The following is an 11,955-nucleotide window of genomic DNA, read 5'->3' as shown; positions in this document are numbered from 1 at the left end:
ATTCTTCTCATTAACCTCTATTATGGGTTGTATGAATGATTCGATGGAATTTGTATGTTAGGATTCCGAATTGGATTGTATGTCGGGTTTGGGGTTTTGGGGTTTATAGAACTTGATTCAATTTAGGTTGTGAATGATGATTGGTGATGAACACTGATGTTAAACATGATTAGAAGTATGTGTAAACGTGCAATTTATGTCGTATGTGTGGTTTATTTTTCTGAAATTCGTACCGGTATGATTTGAGAGCATTTGGGAGGTATAGAATGCTGTTTTCTGCAGGTTGGGGTCTCTGAAATCGCCGATTTGCGCCGCGTGCACAAGGTGGCGCCGCGAACAGGTGGGCAGAATGTCAGGATGTTCTGATACGCACAGGTCGCGCCGCGTGTAGGTGTTGGCGCCGCGAAGGCGTAACTTTTTCCTCGCTTCGCGCCGCGCGTAGATGTTGGCGCCGCGTGCTGTTGCTGTTTGGGATTTTTGTTAAAGTTTAACGATGTATAACTTTTTAACTGTTAGTCTGTTTGACGTGCCGTTTCGAACATAGTGAGGCAAATTCAGTGATTTATGCAATAAAATAGTGTTTGAGTTGTGACTCGAATTTAATTTAAACACTTAATTTAATTGGTTGTGGTGCTTTATATTGTTATTGCATTGGTTGATGATTATGATTGTTCAGTTGTTTGGTGTTGATGATTAGCATGCGGTATGTGATGCATGCATTTCATAATCATGTTGTGGGCTGTATCCCTTATGGTGGTGGAACAGCGGTAGCTAATTCCCATTGTGTGGAATTGGTGAGAGAAGTAGCCGAATCTTTATGGTGGTGGATCGGTGAGATGGGTTATCCCATGTTTGGTACCACATGCATTTAGTTGCATTGCATTAGGTTGTTGTGTATAATTGTAACATGAATGGAAGTTGTCCAATGTTACAATTTGTGTGTATTTTGGTATGAATGACTGTAATTGACGAATGTTGCTATATTATCTGAATATAATTGATTTGAGTGAATAATGTATGGATGAAGTTGTATTGTTTATATACCTATAACATTTGTTAATGCGAATGAAACTCACCCTTACTGTTGTTATTTTTCAGATTGAGGAGTAGCTCGTGTACTTGGTGAGGATTAGCTCGTCAAGTAGTTCGTTAGAGTCAGTTGGGTCTGTGTCATGCTCTGGTCGTGTAACACCGGGAACGTTATTTTAGAATTGGCTGATAGACTTCTGTTTTGTTTATTGTTTATGGTTGAATTATGAGTCTTCGACTCCAGATGTTTGATTATTCAGTTGTTAAGAATATTCCGCTGTGTTAACATGCTACCTGAATAATTTTTGGTTTATCGTTCCTTTATGGCATGACATGAATATTGTTTATTTTGTTGGCGTTGTAATACTCTTCTTCATGTTTTACTCTGATTTTAATGTTAATTTTCCGCGGGGTTTAGAAAGGTGTTACAAGGGTAGGATTTGCTAGCTGTTGAAGAGTGGAATCAAGCTCATTTGATAAAATTGTTGTGGCATCTGAGCTTGAAGAAGGACAATTTATGGATAAAATGGGTTAATACCTACTATGTGAAACAAGACACCATCATGACTGTGCCCAAGAAATCCACTTGTTCTTGGATTCTCAAAATAATACTGCAGCAAAGGGAGACAGTCCAAGGAATGTTGGAATGACAACAAGTAAATCAGGGGAAGAAGTTCCAAACTAGAAATTTCAACTATGGTCTGCTTACACAGGAACAACAGGTTTTCTGGCACAAACTTTTCTATGACAACATGACCAGGCCCAGAGCGAAATTTATACTGTGGTTGGCCTGTCACAACAGGCTAGCAACAAGGGAGAGGTTAATGAGATTTGGGATAATTGATCATAATAACTATGTGTTTTGTAATGATATTGAAACCTTATATCACCTTTTGTTCCAATGTGATGTTATGAACAAAATCTGGAAGTAAGTCCTTAATAGATTGCAGATGGAGCATGAACCTGGTATGTGGCAACAGGAGCTTGAGTGGATTATTCAACAGAGCAAAAGCAGGCATTGGCAGGCTAGAATGCTGAGGGCAGCATTTACTGAAGTTGTGTATAGTTGTTGGAAATATAGAAATGATATGGTTCATGGGAATATTGTAAATGGCACACACATAGGACACGAGATAATAAATATACTTGTTTACAGATTATGGATGAGACCTAAACTCCGGCAGCATGTAGCTAACCTATTATTGGTTTAGGTGTGTTAGTTTGTGTGTTTCTTGGGGTAGGAAGTTGGATCCTTTGTGATCGCGTGTAATAACTGTTTTTTGGTAGTATATATTATCTTTTATTTCCAAAAAAAGGATTTTGGTGTACTCAAATATTTATTAGGCTTAGAACTAGCTTGTGGGACATCTGACATATTCAAGTGTTAACAAAAATAGACCTTTGACATCTTGACCGAATGTAAAATGACAAATTACGAACCATATTCTTTTTCAAGCGAAGAGAATCAAAAGGTTGCACTTGATTCGAGTCTGCTTATTTAGATCCTCCATGCTTACAAAGATTTGCTGGTCACTTAATTTATCTTACCATAACACGTCCAGGGATCCACATATTGTGTCCACATCTTGAGTCAATTTATATAGTCTTCATAGCAAGCTCATTTGAATGCAGCTATGCGTGTTATAAATTTCCTCGAATTTTCATCTAATCAGGAAATTATTTTTTCAAAAGAAAATAATCTCACTCTAGTTGTTTATTGTAATTCACATTGACGTCCAATCCATTATAACTCGAAAATCTATAAAGAATTTTTTAATGAAATTTATTCAAATCCCATATCTTGGAAGACCAAGAACCATACCACGATCTTAAATCATCAAGTGAAGTGGAGTATTGGGAGTTTGGGACACTAATATGCAACTTGAGCGGGGATTAAAATTAAGGTCAACTTAAAAGGTTTTAAGGAGTGAAAAAAATAGTCTTATTATTTAAAAAAGATACCGATCCACAACTCGTGAAACCCATGTACCTAAGGTACCGCCCCTAGATTTACAACTACAACAAATAAATACGCATATCCCTTCCTTTATATTCTCACTCTCTCTCATCTTTTGTTCCTATTTCGCTATTCCTATTATTGCCACCACAATTTTCAACCTTTTCCTTCAATTCCAACCCCAACCATGCCTCCTCTTCCCCACCATTCCCATGGCGGCGACCCCTCGCCCAAACCCAACCCCACCCTCCTCTCCCTCTTCCTCAAACCCATCATCATGCTCCTCCTCACCTCCCTCTTCTTCCTCTTCCTCGGCTTCGCCGCTTTCCTCCTCCTCAACCTCTTCCTCCTCGCCGGCGCCCTCCACCGCCTCCGCTTCCGTCCCACCCCTTCCCGCCGCCTCCAATCCCCCACCTCCCCCTTCCTCCCCCACGAAATCAACAAACTCCCCAACTTCCGCGTCCCCAAAACCACCACTCCCGGACCCGATTCCCGCTGCGCCGTTTGCCTCGACGGGTTCCGCCACAATCAATGGTGTCGAAACCTCGCCGCGTGTGGTCACGTCTTTCACCGGAGATGCATTGACTCGTGGCTCGTCAAAGTTGCGACGTGTCCGACTTGCCGGACACCTGTTCGATCAAATGCTGAAACGAATCTTGTAACGGAAGGTTCTTCGCAATTTTGGAATTGTTCAAATCACAATAATGGGTTCGCCATTTTATAGCTTGTGAGTTTTTTATTTCTTAAATTATGAAACTTTAATGTTAAAGTTAGTTTATTAATGTATAGTAGTATAGTACCCTCCTTGTGTATGATGAATTGCAAGAGAGTTTTTGGTTTTTCTATGGTTTTCCCATTTGGGCATGGTTGGATATTAGGAAGTGGGGAAGCTAATTTACGAATATTTGGGTGATTATGCTTGTAATCTTACTTTTCTCAGCTTAGTTTTTAATGGAACACTTCAACATGACTTGAGTTTCATCATTGTTTTAATTAAGCAAGGTTTTAAAAAACATTTTGCCGCGACAGTTATTTAAAACCTTGATCATAAATATAATATATCGCGACAGTTATTTAAAACCTTGATCATAAATATAATATATTTATTCATGAAGGGATAGAACAAGGTTTTTAAAATGGGTCAATTACCCTGAATAATGCGAAAACAGCCGCAAGTATCTTGTATTGGAAGGTACTGTTATTCACTGAAGAAAAAGAAATTGTTAATTCATACCGCGATGTCTAGGTGTGTCTCATCTCGACACTAGTGCCAACTGAAATAGCAAAAGATAGTGTGAAAACTTTGCTATTGCGTGAAAACTCGACTGCAACAGTTATTTAAAACCTTGGAATAGAGACTAAAATCAAATGTATGAGTAGCATTGTCTATAGTGAATAAGATATTTACATAATATCTTAACTACCTATTTGGTTGTAATCTGAATAGCAGCACAGAATATTTACAGGGAATCAACTGATCTGGGTCAAAGATTATGCAATAGTGTGTAGGATTCTCTGAGCTTTTGCAAAATTGATTTTCTATCTCTAAACTAGGGTTGTGCAGTGTTGTTAACAAGCAGCGCTATAGCAGGTGATGCAATTGACAACATTGGAGAAATGTTGAGGAAAAAGTTAATAAGAGATGATACAATTTGCAATACTGGGTTGATCAAGTTCAACAGCTAAAAGACAATGCATGATCTTGTGCATGTTTCCAAGATTTTTAGTTAATGTTGGATGAGGATTGGAAAACGTGACTTGTGCATGTTTCCAAGATTTTTAGTTAATGTTGGATGAGGATTGGGAAAAGTGATACTAGAATAGTGATTTTGACAACCTTATCTATGGGGGAGACGAACACATTGGATAACCTTATTATTGCCTATTGGTAGTCATTGTGGCAACTTCTAAAAGACAAGAAAAATTATTGCCTATTTAATAATTGGATAAAGCTAACTTGTGTGATTTTTTTACCTTTATGCCACAAAAATGAAATAAATATACCATAATGCCACAAACTGAAATCAAATAACCAATATGCCACACTTTTACTTGTGGTTCGGCCAGGGGTGGGACGGACGGGTGAAAACAAATTTCACGTAGTTTGGGTCCGGCCAGGGGTGGGCCGGACGCTAACTACACCCTTTTTTTTTTTTTTTTTTAATTTTTTTTTTAATTTTTGATATAAGTGAAGAGATTAATTATAAAAAATTGTTTTTTTATTATAATATAATTAAATATAATTATATTCAATTAAATATAATAAAAAATATTATAATATAATTAAAATTAATTATTTGCCAATTGATTTATTATTATAAATAATAATTAAAATATAATAAAATGTAATAAAAAACATTATAATATATTAAAAAAAACATACATTTGCCAATATTTATTTTATTCACATAAATAATAATTAAAATATAATAAATAATAATTAAAATATATGTGTGGGTTCGGCCAATAGATGGACGAACATGTGTGGGTTCGGCCAATAGATGGACGAACATGTGTGGGTTCGGCCAATAGATGGACGAGGGCATATATATATTTTTTTTTTTTGCCTATAAATAAGATTGTACAGCCACATTTCCACTCACACCAGTTACAGTTGAAGGTTTAGTATTACTAGTGGAGATGTCTTCTGAACCCCTTCCAACGTTTCCACCTATGAGGAGAGATGCAACATTATTTTTTTCAGCAACGAAGCCTCTGTTGAAGATCAAACTATGGAACACCCAAACTTTCGAGCATCTGCAGAGGCACTTGATCGGATGGTTAGACGATAACATTCTCGAGGGTGAAAAGATAAGGAAAATTGAAAGGCAGGTCACGGAGAAAGGCCCAAACGGAGTAGTAACTCGTTCTTGGAGAGCCGTGAAAAATGACGCTGGTGTCCTTATGATGATGCTAGGACCACACGATATTGTGTTGATGGTTGTAATCTCTTAGAATATGTTTGTGTTGATGGTCGTTTTAAGTGTTTCATGTGTGGTTGTTTTATTTGTGGCGGTCTTTATTTCGATGTCATTGAATGTTGTATTAGTAATGTGAAATGTTGTTTTAGTTATGTTTAATGTGAAATGTTGTTTTAGTCATTGATGGTTGCAAACTCAATTAAAAAAACATTATATTACATTCATAAAGCTAGTTTTAGTAAACATTAAATAAAGCTAGTTGAAGTAAACATTAAATGAAGCTAGTTGAAGTAAACATTAAGGAGGCCTATTGGACGGGCCTGATACATTTGGACATTTACTTCGGATATGGCCTACTTCACGGCATATCCCACACATTCTCTTTTCCTTTTCCACGTCGTCCATTTCGGTTCGAATCCGAGTACTGTTAGGGCGGCCTCTTTTTTTCCTACGCATAGTTTCGTCATGACAAAGAGTAGGCCCTCTATATTGAGGCCAATTGTCTTGATGTGGGAGGATCTGGAAGCTTTGTTGGTAGACTTTAAAAACATGTTGTATCTTGAACACGTCGGGTATGTGAATGGTGTAGTCTTGGCGTATACTTTCACATGGTGCAATCACATGTGAGCAAGGCAAATGGAACGCTTGAAATTTTCCACAATCACATGTTCGCTTTCGTAGATCAACACCGTAAGTACCAGTTGGACGACCATCGTTGCGGTTTATTCTTTCGGCCACCATAAAATAGAACCTCTCCCGGTCAAACTGGTAAACATTATGACTGCTTGCTTTGTTGACTTCTTCAGTCATCCCCTTGATACACTTGTCTGTAAAAGTCTGGCCTGATGTCAACCTCTTTGTCCATTCATGTCCGCGTTGACCAAATAATGCTCCCATCCGAAAATATGTGGCCGAAAACAAAGACGCTATTGGAAGATTTCTGGTAGCCTTTAGCACAGAGTTCATTGCTTCTGCAAGGTTAGTCGTCATGTGTCCCCATCGTTGCCCTCTATCAAACGCCCTTGCCCACTTCTCCCTGGGGATATTTTCAATCCACTCCATAGCATCTCTATTTGTCTGACGAATTTCGGTTCTATAGTAATTGTACGTTGACTCCGTCAATGCATATCCTGTCACAAATAATAAACATGTCAAGAAACCGACAAAGTGAATTTGAAAAATTTACTTCATAAAGATCAACCAGACTATTACCCATGTTGACGAGTTTTTTACGTAGTTCTTTGTCTCTAATCGCACGCATAAAATTTTGCGCGATATGCCTTATGCAATAGACATGTGATGACGGAGGATTTTGCCATCCATTTGCAGGATCATCGTAGGCACCTTTAATCGATGGATGTCTGTCTGATATTAGGCATAGATTGGGTTGGGGTGTCACATGGATTCTTAGATTACGAAGGAAAAAACTCCAAGCATCCTTGGTTTCACCCTCGACAATAGCGAAAGCAATTGGAAAAATGTTACCATTCCCATCCTGCGCCACAGCCATCAACAATGTCCCTTTGTACCTTCCATGCAACCATGTTCCGTCGACTTGAACAATTGGCTTGCAATAGGCAAAACCATGGATGCAAGGTTGAAAAGCCCAAAATAGACGATGGAATATCATCTTATCACCCAACTGACTTCCTTCGTTTGAAAATGCAGGTAAAGTTTCCAAGTCTATTATCATTCCAGGCAGATATGTTTTCATTACCAATAACCATCGTGGAAGGTCATTGTAAGATGTCTCCCAGTTTCCATACAAGGATTCTATGGCCTTTACCTTTGCAATCCACGCTTTCCTGTAAGATATATTATAACCATACTTTCCTGTTATATGAGAAATTATGAGCTTTACCTTAATTGAGGGGTCGGTGTTAACCAAATCTCTGATGCAGTGAGAGACAATATCTGATGTAAGTTGTCTATGATCTTGCGACATTGAAGTGGTTGTGCAGACATGTGGTCCACTCAACTTACCTATCATCCACTTAGAATTCTTCTTGCGAACTGATGCTCTACATTTGAATTTGCAAGTTGGATTTTTGCATTTGATGACATATCTCTTCGTATCAGATTTGTATACCCAATAATCAAGATTATTGGTGATATGCCAATGTTGCATAGCAGCAACGCACTCCTCCTTGTCTTCAAATTCCATTCCCTCATATAAATCAACATCACTATAGTTTGTTATGTGGGAACCAAAAATTGATTCAGACGGTGCCTCTTCTAAACAGATGTTTCGCATGTGATCCGGTGGGGCGTACATGCTAATAGGTCGTGCAAGTGTAGGCTGCGACGGCTCAACAATATCAGTGTCATTGTCATCACCAAAAAGATCTTCATATTGCACTTCTTGTATTTCATCCTCACTGTACTCGTCCACCTGTTCGTCGGGTATAAATGGTTCGTTGTTTTGGGTTGGCTCTTCATCAGTGGGTTGGCTCAAACCGTATTGATGCGAATGAGACTCTTGCGATTGGTTAATGGGAGGACTAACAATATGAACATATAGCTCCATATCGTCAAGAGGACCAAACGAATTGTGACATTCGAACATCACTTTAACGCCATCGTCGTCCTCTATTGGTTTCATGACGTAAAAAATGATACCGCTATCTCCATTAAACAACGGAAGTCGATAAATAATTTCACTTACAGGAAGTTGCAATTTTGTTTTGATTCGTTCCTTCAAATGCATAAAATCGGCTCTACAATGCACTTTGAAACGTTTTTTTTCGGTATTGCTAAACGAAAAACCGTTGGTTAGATCGTTACTGATAACACCATAGTAATGCACTGAAAAAAATGATATACTTTTTTTTATAGGATGATTCTAAACGGTTTAGACTACATAATCATATATTTGATAGGGAGCCAAGTGAGGCTATCAAGCCTTACTTGCAAAGAGCCGGTTTTGGACATGTCTCCAAAATTAATTTTAGAAGTGTTGATTCTAAACTTGTAATTGCGATGCTTGAGAGGTGGAGGCCCGAGACACACACGTTTCATTTGCCAACTGGTGAATGTACAATCACATTAGAGGATATAAATATGTTGTTTGGCCTCCGCATAGATGGAAGGGCTGTAGTAGGTGAAACCGAAGGTCCTGATTATGCATGTATCGATGCTTTAGGCATAGAACCTATAGGTGAGAGGGTGAAGGGTGCGGTAAAATTGAGATGGATCCACGATGAGTTGTATGATTTAGAACAACATTCTCAACAAACCGAGGAGGAAAATATACTGCATGCAAAATTATAGATCTTAAGTATGATTGCAGTTTTATTTCCTGATAAATCTCATAACGTGTTGCATTCTTCTTGGTTCAAATTTGTCAAAGATTTTGATGAATGTGGCAAATATAGTTGGGGATCTGCGTGTTTGGCTTACCTTTACAGGGAGTTGTGCAAAGCGTGTCGTGTAGGATGCATGAGTCTTGGAGGCTGCTCACTCATTCTCGCTGTGTGGACATACTATCGAATTCCACGACTTGCTCCAAGGAGTGAAATTGCTCCATCCTATCCATACGCCACTAGGTAAATTCTCTATTCTATATATTTATTTTTCCACTAAATTAACGTATATTTCTAATTTTTCTTTTTAAATATGCAAGATTTGCACAACGAGGTATGGAGTATTTCTCATCTCCAAATACTTATCTTGATGGATATCGTTTCATTTTGGATCACATGGTTCAAGGAGATGTAAGTTTTTTTCCAAGCCATATTTATATTCTTTCATATACGTGAGTACGACTCTTATATTTATTTATGACTTATAGTTTTTGTGGAGGCCTTATGAAAAATATCCCCGTGGCACTCAACGAGAAGCTCGAGCGTGGAGTGCAACTACATATATTATTTGTTTTCATATTGTGGAAATGCATCACGCCGACAGGGTTAGGCTTCAATTTGGGTTTACTCAAAACATCCCTCAACCTCCGAGGTGTCTTGAAGATCACCACACCATAACAAAGAACGATGTCAAGGATTGTGCTTATCGAGATTTGAACATTCAAGAGAACAACGAGTGGAAGTGTAGAAAAAACTTAATATTGACAGGTGAGGTGAGTACTACTCTACGCCACACCGATGAATATATGCAATGGTTAAGAAATATTCCATTAATATATTTATCGAGAGAAACATATTTGGCTGACCCTCGTCAGTATGCCTCCTTTTCATCAAACCCACATACCACCTTTCAACAAGAAATCCCACAATCATTCCAACCCACACCACAATTCCAACCAACACCGCAATTTCAACCAACCCAACAATTTCAACCAACATCACAATTCCAACAAACACAATTCCAACCAACATCACAATTCCAACAAACACAATTCCAACAACAAACATCTTCATTTCCACAAACATACCAACATACCCAAACCACACAACAACACAAGTTTTTTTCCACACCATCTCAAATTCCAAGCCCTTACACCTCAACCCCCCAAACAAACTACTACTACCATCAAGAACAATATCAACAACAATCAACACTTCGACCACCACTACATAACACCCCAATCCCTCAACCCGACTTCGACCAGTCATACTCCCAATCTCAACCGCTTTCCTCCGCCCCTTCACTCTCCCAACAACAATATACCTTTGACACGACGAATGTCTACTATCCACCATTTCAAGCACAAATGGCACAAACCGTTGTGGCGTCCCATAAACCAATCCTTGAAATGACCGATGAGGAATTACTTGATTTACCACCATTAACTACAGAACAACTGGCTAGTTTTATGGATGGTGGTCCGTCGCATCAAAACGATGATCTTTCAAGTGACGATTCTCCACAAAGGCAACCTCCACCAGACAATGAGCAACCGTTACGCAAGAGTAAAAGAGTACCGAAACCCAAAAAATGTTTAACTGGGGGTCATATGGTCCAACCAAAGCCCAAAAAAAAATAGGCTTTTTTTTCCTTGTAGTTTATATGGTGAATAAAATAAATATTGGCAAATGTATGTTTTTTTTAATATATTATAATGTTTTTTATTACATTTTATTATATTTTAATTATTATTTATAATAATAAATCAATTGGCAAATAATTAATTTTAATTATATTATAATATTTTTTATTATATTTAATTGAATATAATTATATTTAATTATATTATAATAAAAAAACAATTTTTTATAATTAATCTCTTCACTTATATCAAATTAAAAAAAAAATTAAAAAAAAAACAAAAAAAAAAGGGTGTAGTTAGCGTCCGGCCCACCCCTGGCCGGACCCAAACTACGTGAAATTTGTTTCATCCGTCCGTCCCACCCCTGGCCGAACCACAAGTAAAAGTGTGGCATATTGGTTATTTGATTTCAGTTTGTGGCATTATGGTATATTTATTCCATTTTTGTGGCATAAAGGTAAAAAAATCAACTTGTGTTCTAAAAAACTTAAAGATAGAAAATTTATATTGAAAAATGTAATAAACACATTACTAGTAATTATCAACTTTTAATTCTCTTAAAATAATGCACAATTTTTTAAAAAAAAATTCTACATTTAACTATTAACATGTGCCCTTAGGACACATGTTAGCATTACCCTTAAAAATTTGGGTAAAGAAAACTTGCGATCTAAGGAAACAAGTTAAGAAAGACATTTTTAAAAATTATTATTTTAGTGTATATTTTAATTCATTTAATTATTTCACTATCTATTATTAATAAGATTATTTTAATAAATAAAATTTATCTTATCGTTGAAATCAGTATAATTAATTTTTTATTTTTAAAAGGAGTAAAAATTAAAAAAAAAACATCTATTGTGAGACGAAGTGAGTATAACTTTTTAAAAAGTTACATAACATATGGGATGAAATAATATAAGTTATTGTTATCTTGTTAATGGGCGGTTGAACTTGTGTTTATTATTCCAAATTTTATGTATCTCTTCCACACCATCATAGTGGTGCTACTTATCATTCAATAATTTAATCCATTTGCACTAATCAATGAATTGACTATGATATTTTTTCTAAGAGTTAGTTGTTGTCAATTTTAATTTAAT

At 37.0% G+C, this 11,955-nt stretch overlaps 3 protein-coding genes across 5 annotated transcripts; 2 read left to right on the top strand and 1 right to left on the bottom strand.

The window, feature by feature from the left end:
- The first annotated feature begins 3,045 nt into the window (after positions 1 to 3,045).
- Positions 3,046 to 9,458, top strand: LOC131628002 (RING-H2 finger protein ATL56-like). Of its 3 annotated transcripts, none has more exons than XM_058898870.1 (2): positions 3,046 to 3,713; positions 4,578 to 9,458. In XM_058898870.1, exon 1 carries the CDS (start codon positions 3,174 to 3,176, stop codon positions 3,708 to 3,710), a length of 537 nt encoding a protein of 178 aa, XP_058754853.1. In that variant the 5' UTR covers positions 3,046 to 3,173; the 3' UTR covers positions 3,711 to 3,713; positions 4,578 to 9,458. The 3 variants fall into 3 exon arrangements, with proteins under 3 accessions (XP_058754853.1, XP_058754859.1, XP_058754864.1); XM_058898876.1 differs by having other exon boundaries at positions 4,575 to 9,458; XM_058898881.1 differs by lacking the exon at positions 4,578 to 9,458 and adding an exon at positions 4,551 to 4,566.
- On the bottom strand, positions 6,205 to 8,509 carry LOC131645253 (uncharacterized). Its single transcript, XM_058915943.1, has 2 exons — positions 7,120 to 8,509; positions 6,205 to 7,037 (listed from the first exon to the last, which is right to left on the bottom strand). The coding sequence occupies exons 1-2, from the start codon at positions 8,507 to 8,509 to the stop codon at positions 6,205 to 6,207; spliced, it is 2,223 nt and encodes a 740-aa protein (XP_058771926.1).
- Positions 8,630 to 9,456, top strand: LOC131645181 (protein MAIN-LIKE 2-like). The gene is made up of 3 exons (XM_058915873.1): positions 8,630 to 8,674; positions 8,743 to 9,064; positions 9,197 to 9,456. Exons 1-3 carry the CDS (start codon positions 8,630 to 8,632, stop codon positions 9,454 to 9,456), a joined length of 627 nt encoding a protein of 208 aa, XP_058771856.1.
- Positions 9,459 to 11,955: the final 2,497 nt, after the last annotated feature.

Source organism: Vicia villosa, linkage group LG1 (genome assembly GCF_029867415.1).
Source record: "Vicia villosa cultivar HV-30 ecotype Madison, WI linkage group LG1, Vvil1.0, whole genome shotgun sequence".
NCBI lineage: Eukaryota > Viridiplantae > Streptophyta > Magnoliopsida > Fabales > Fabaceae > Vicia > Vicia villosa.
Note: the sequence above shows the minus strand (reverse complement) of the source record. Positions and strands in the feature narration are given on the sequence as shown.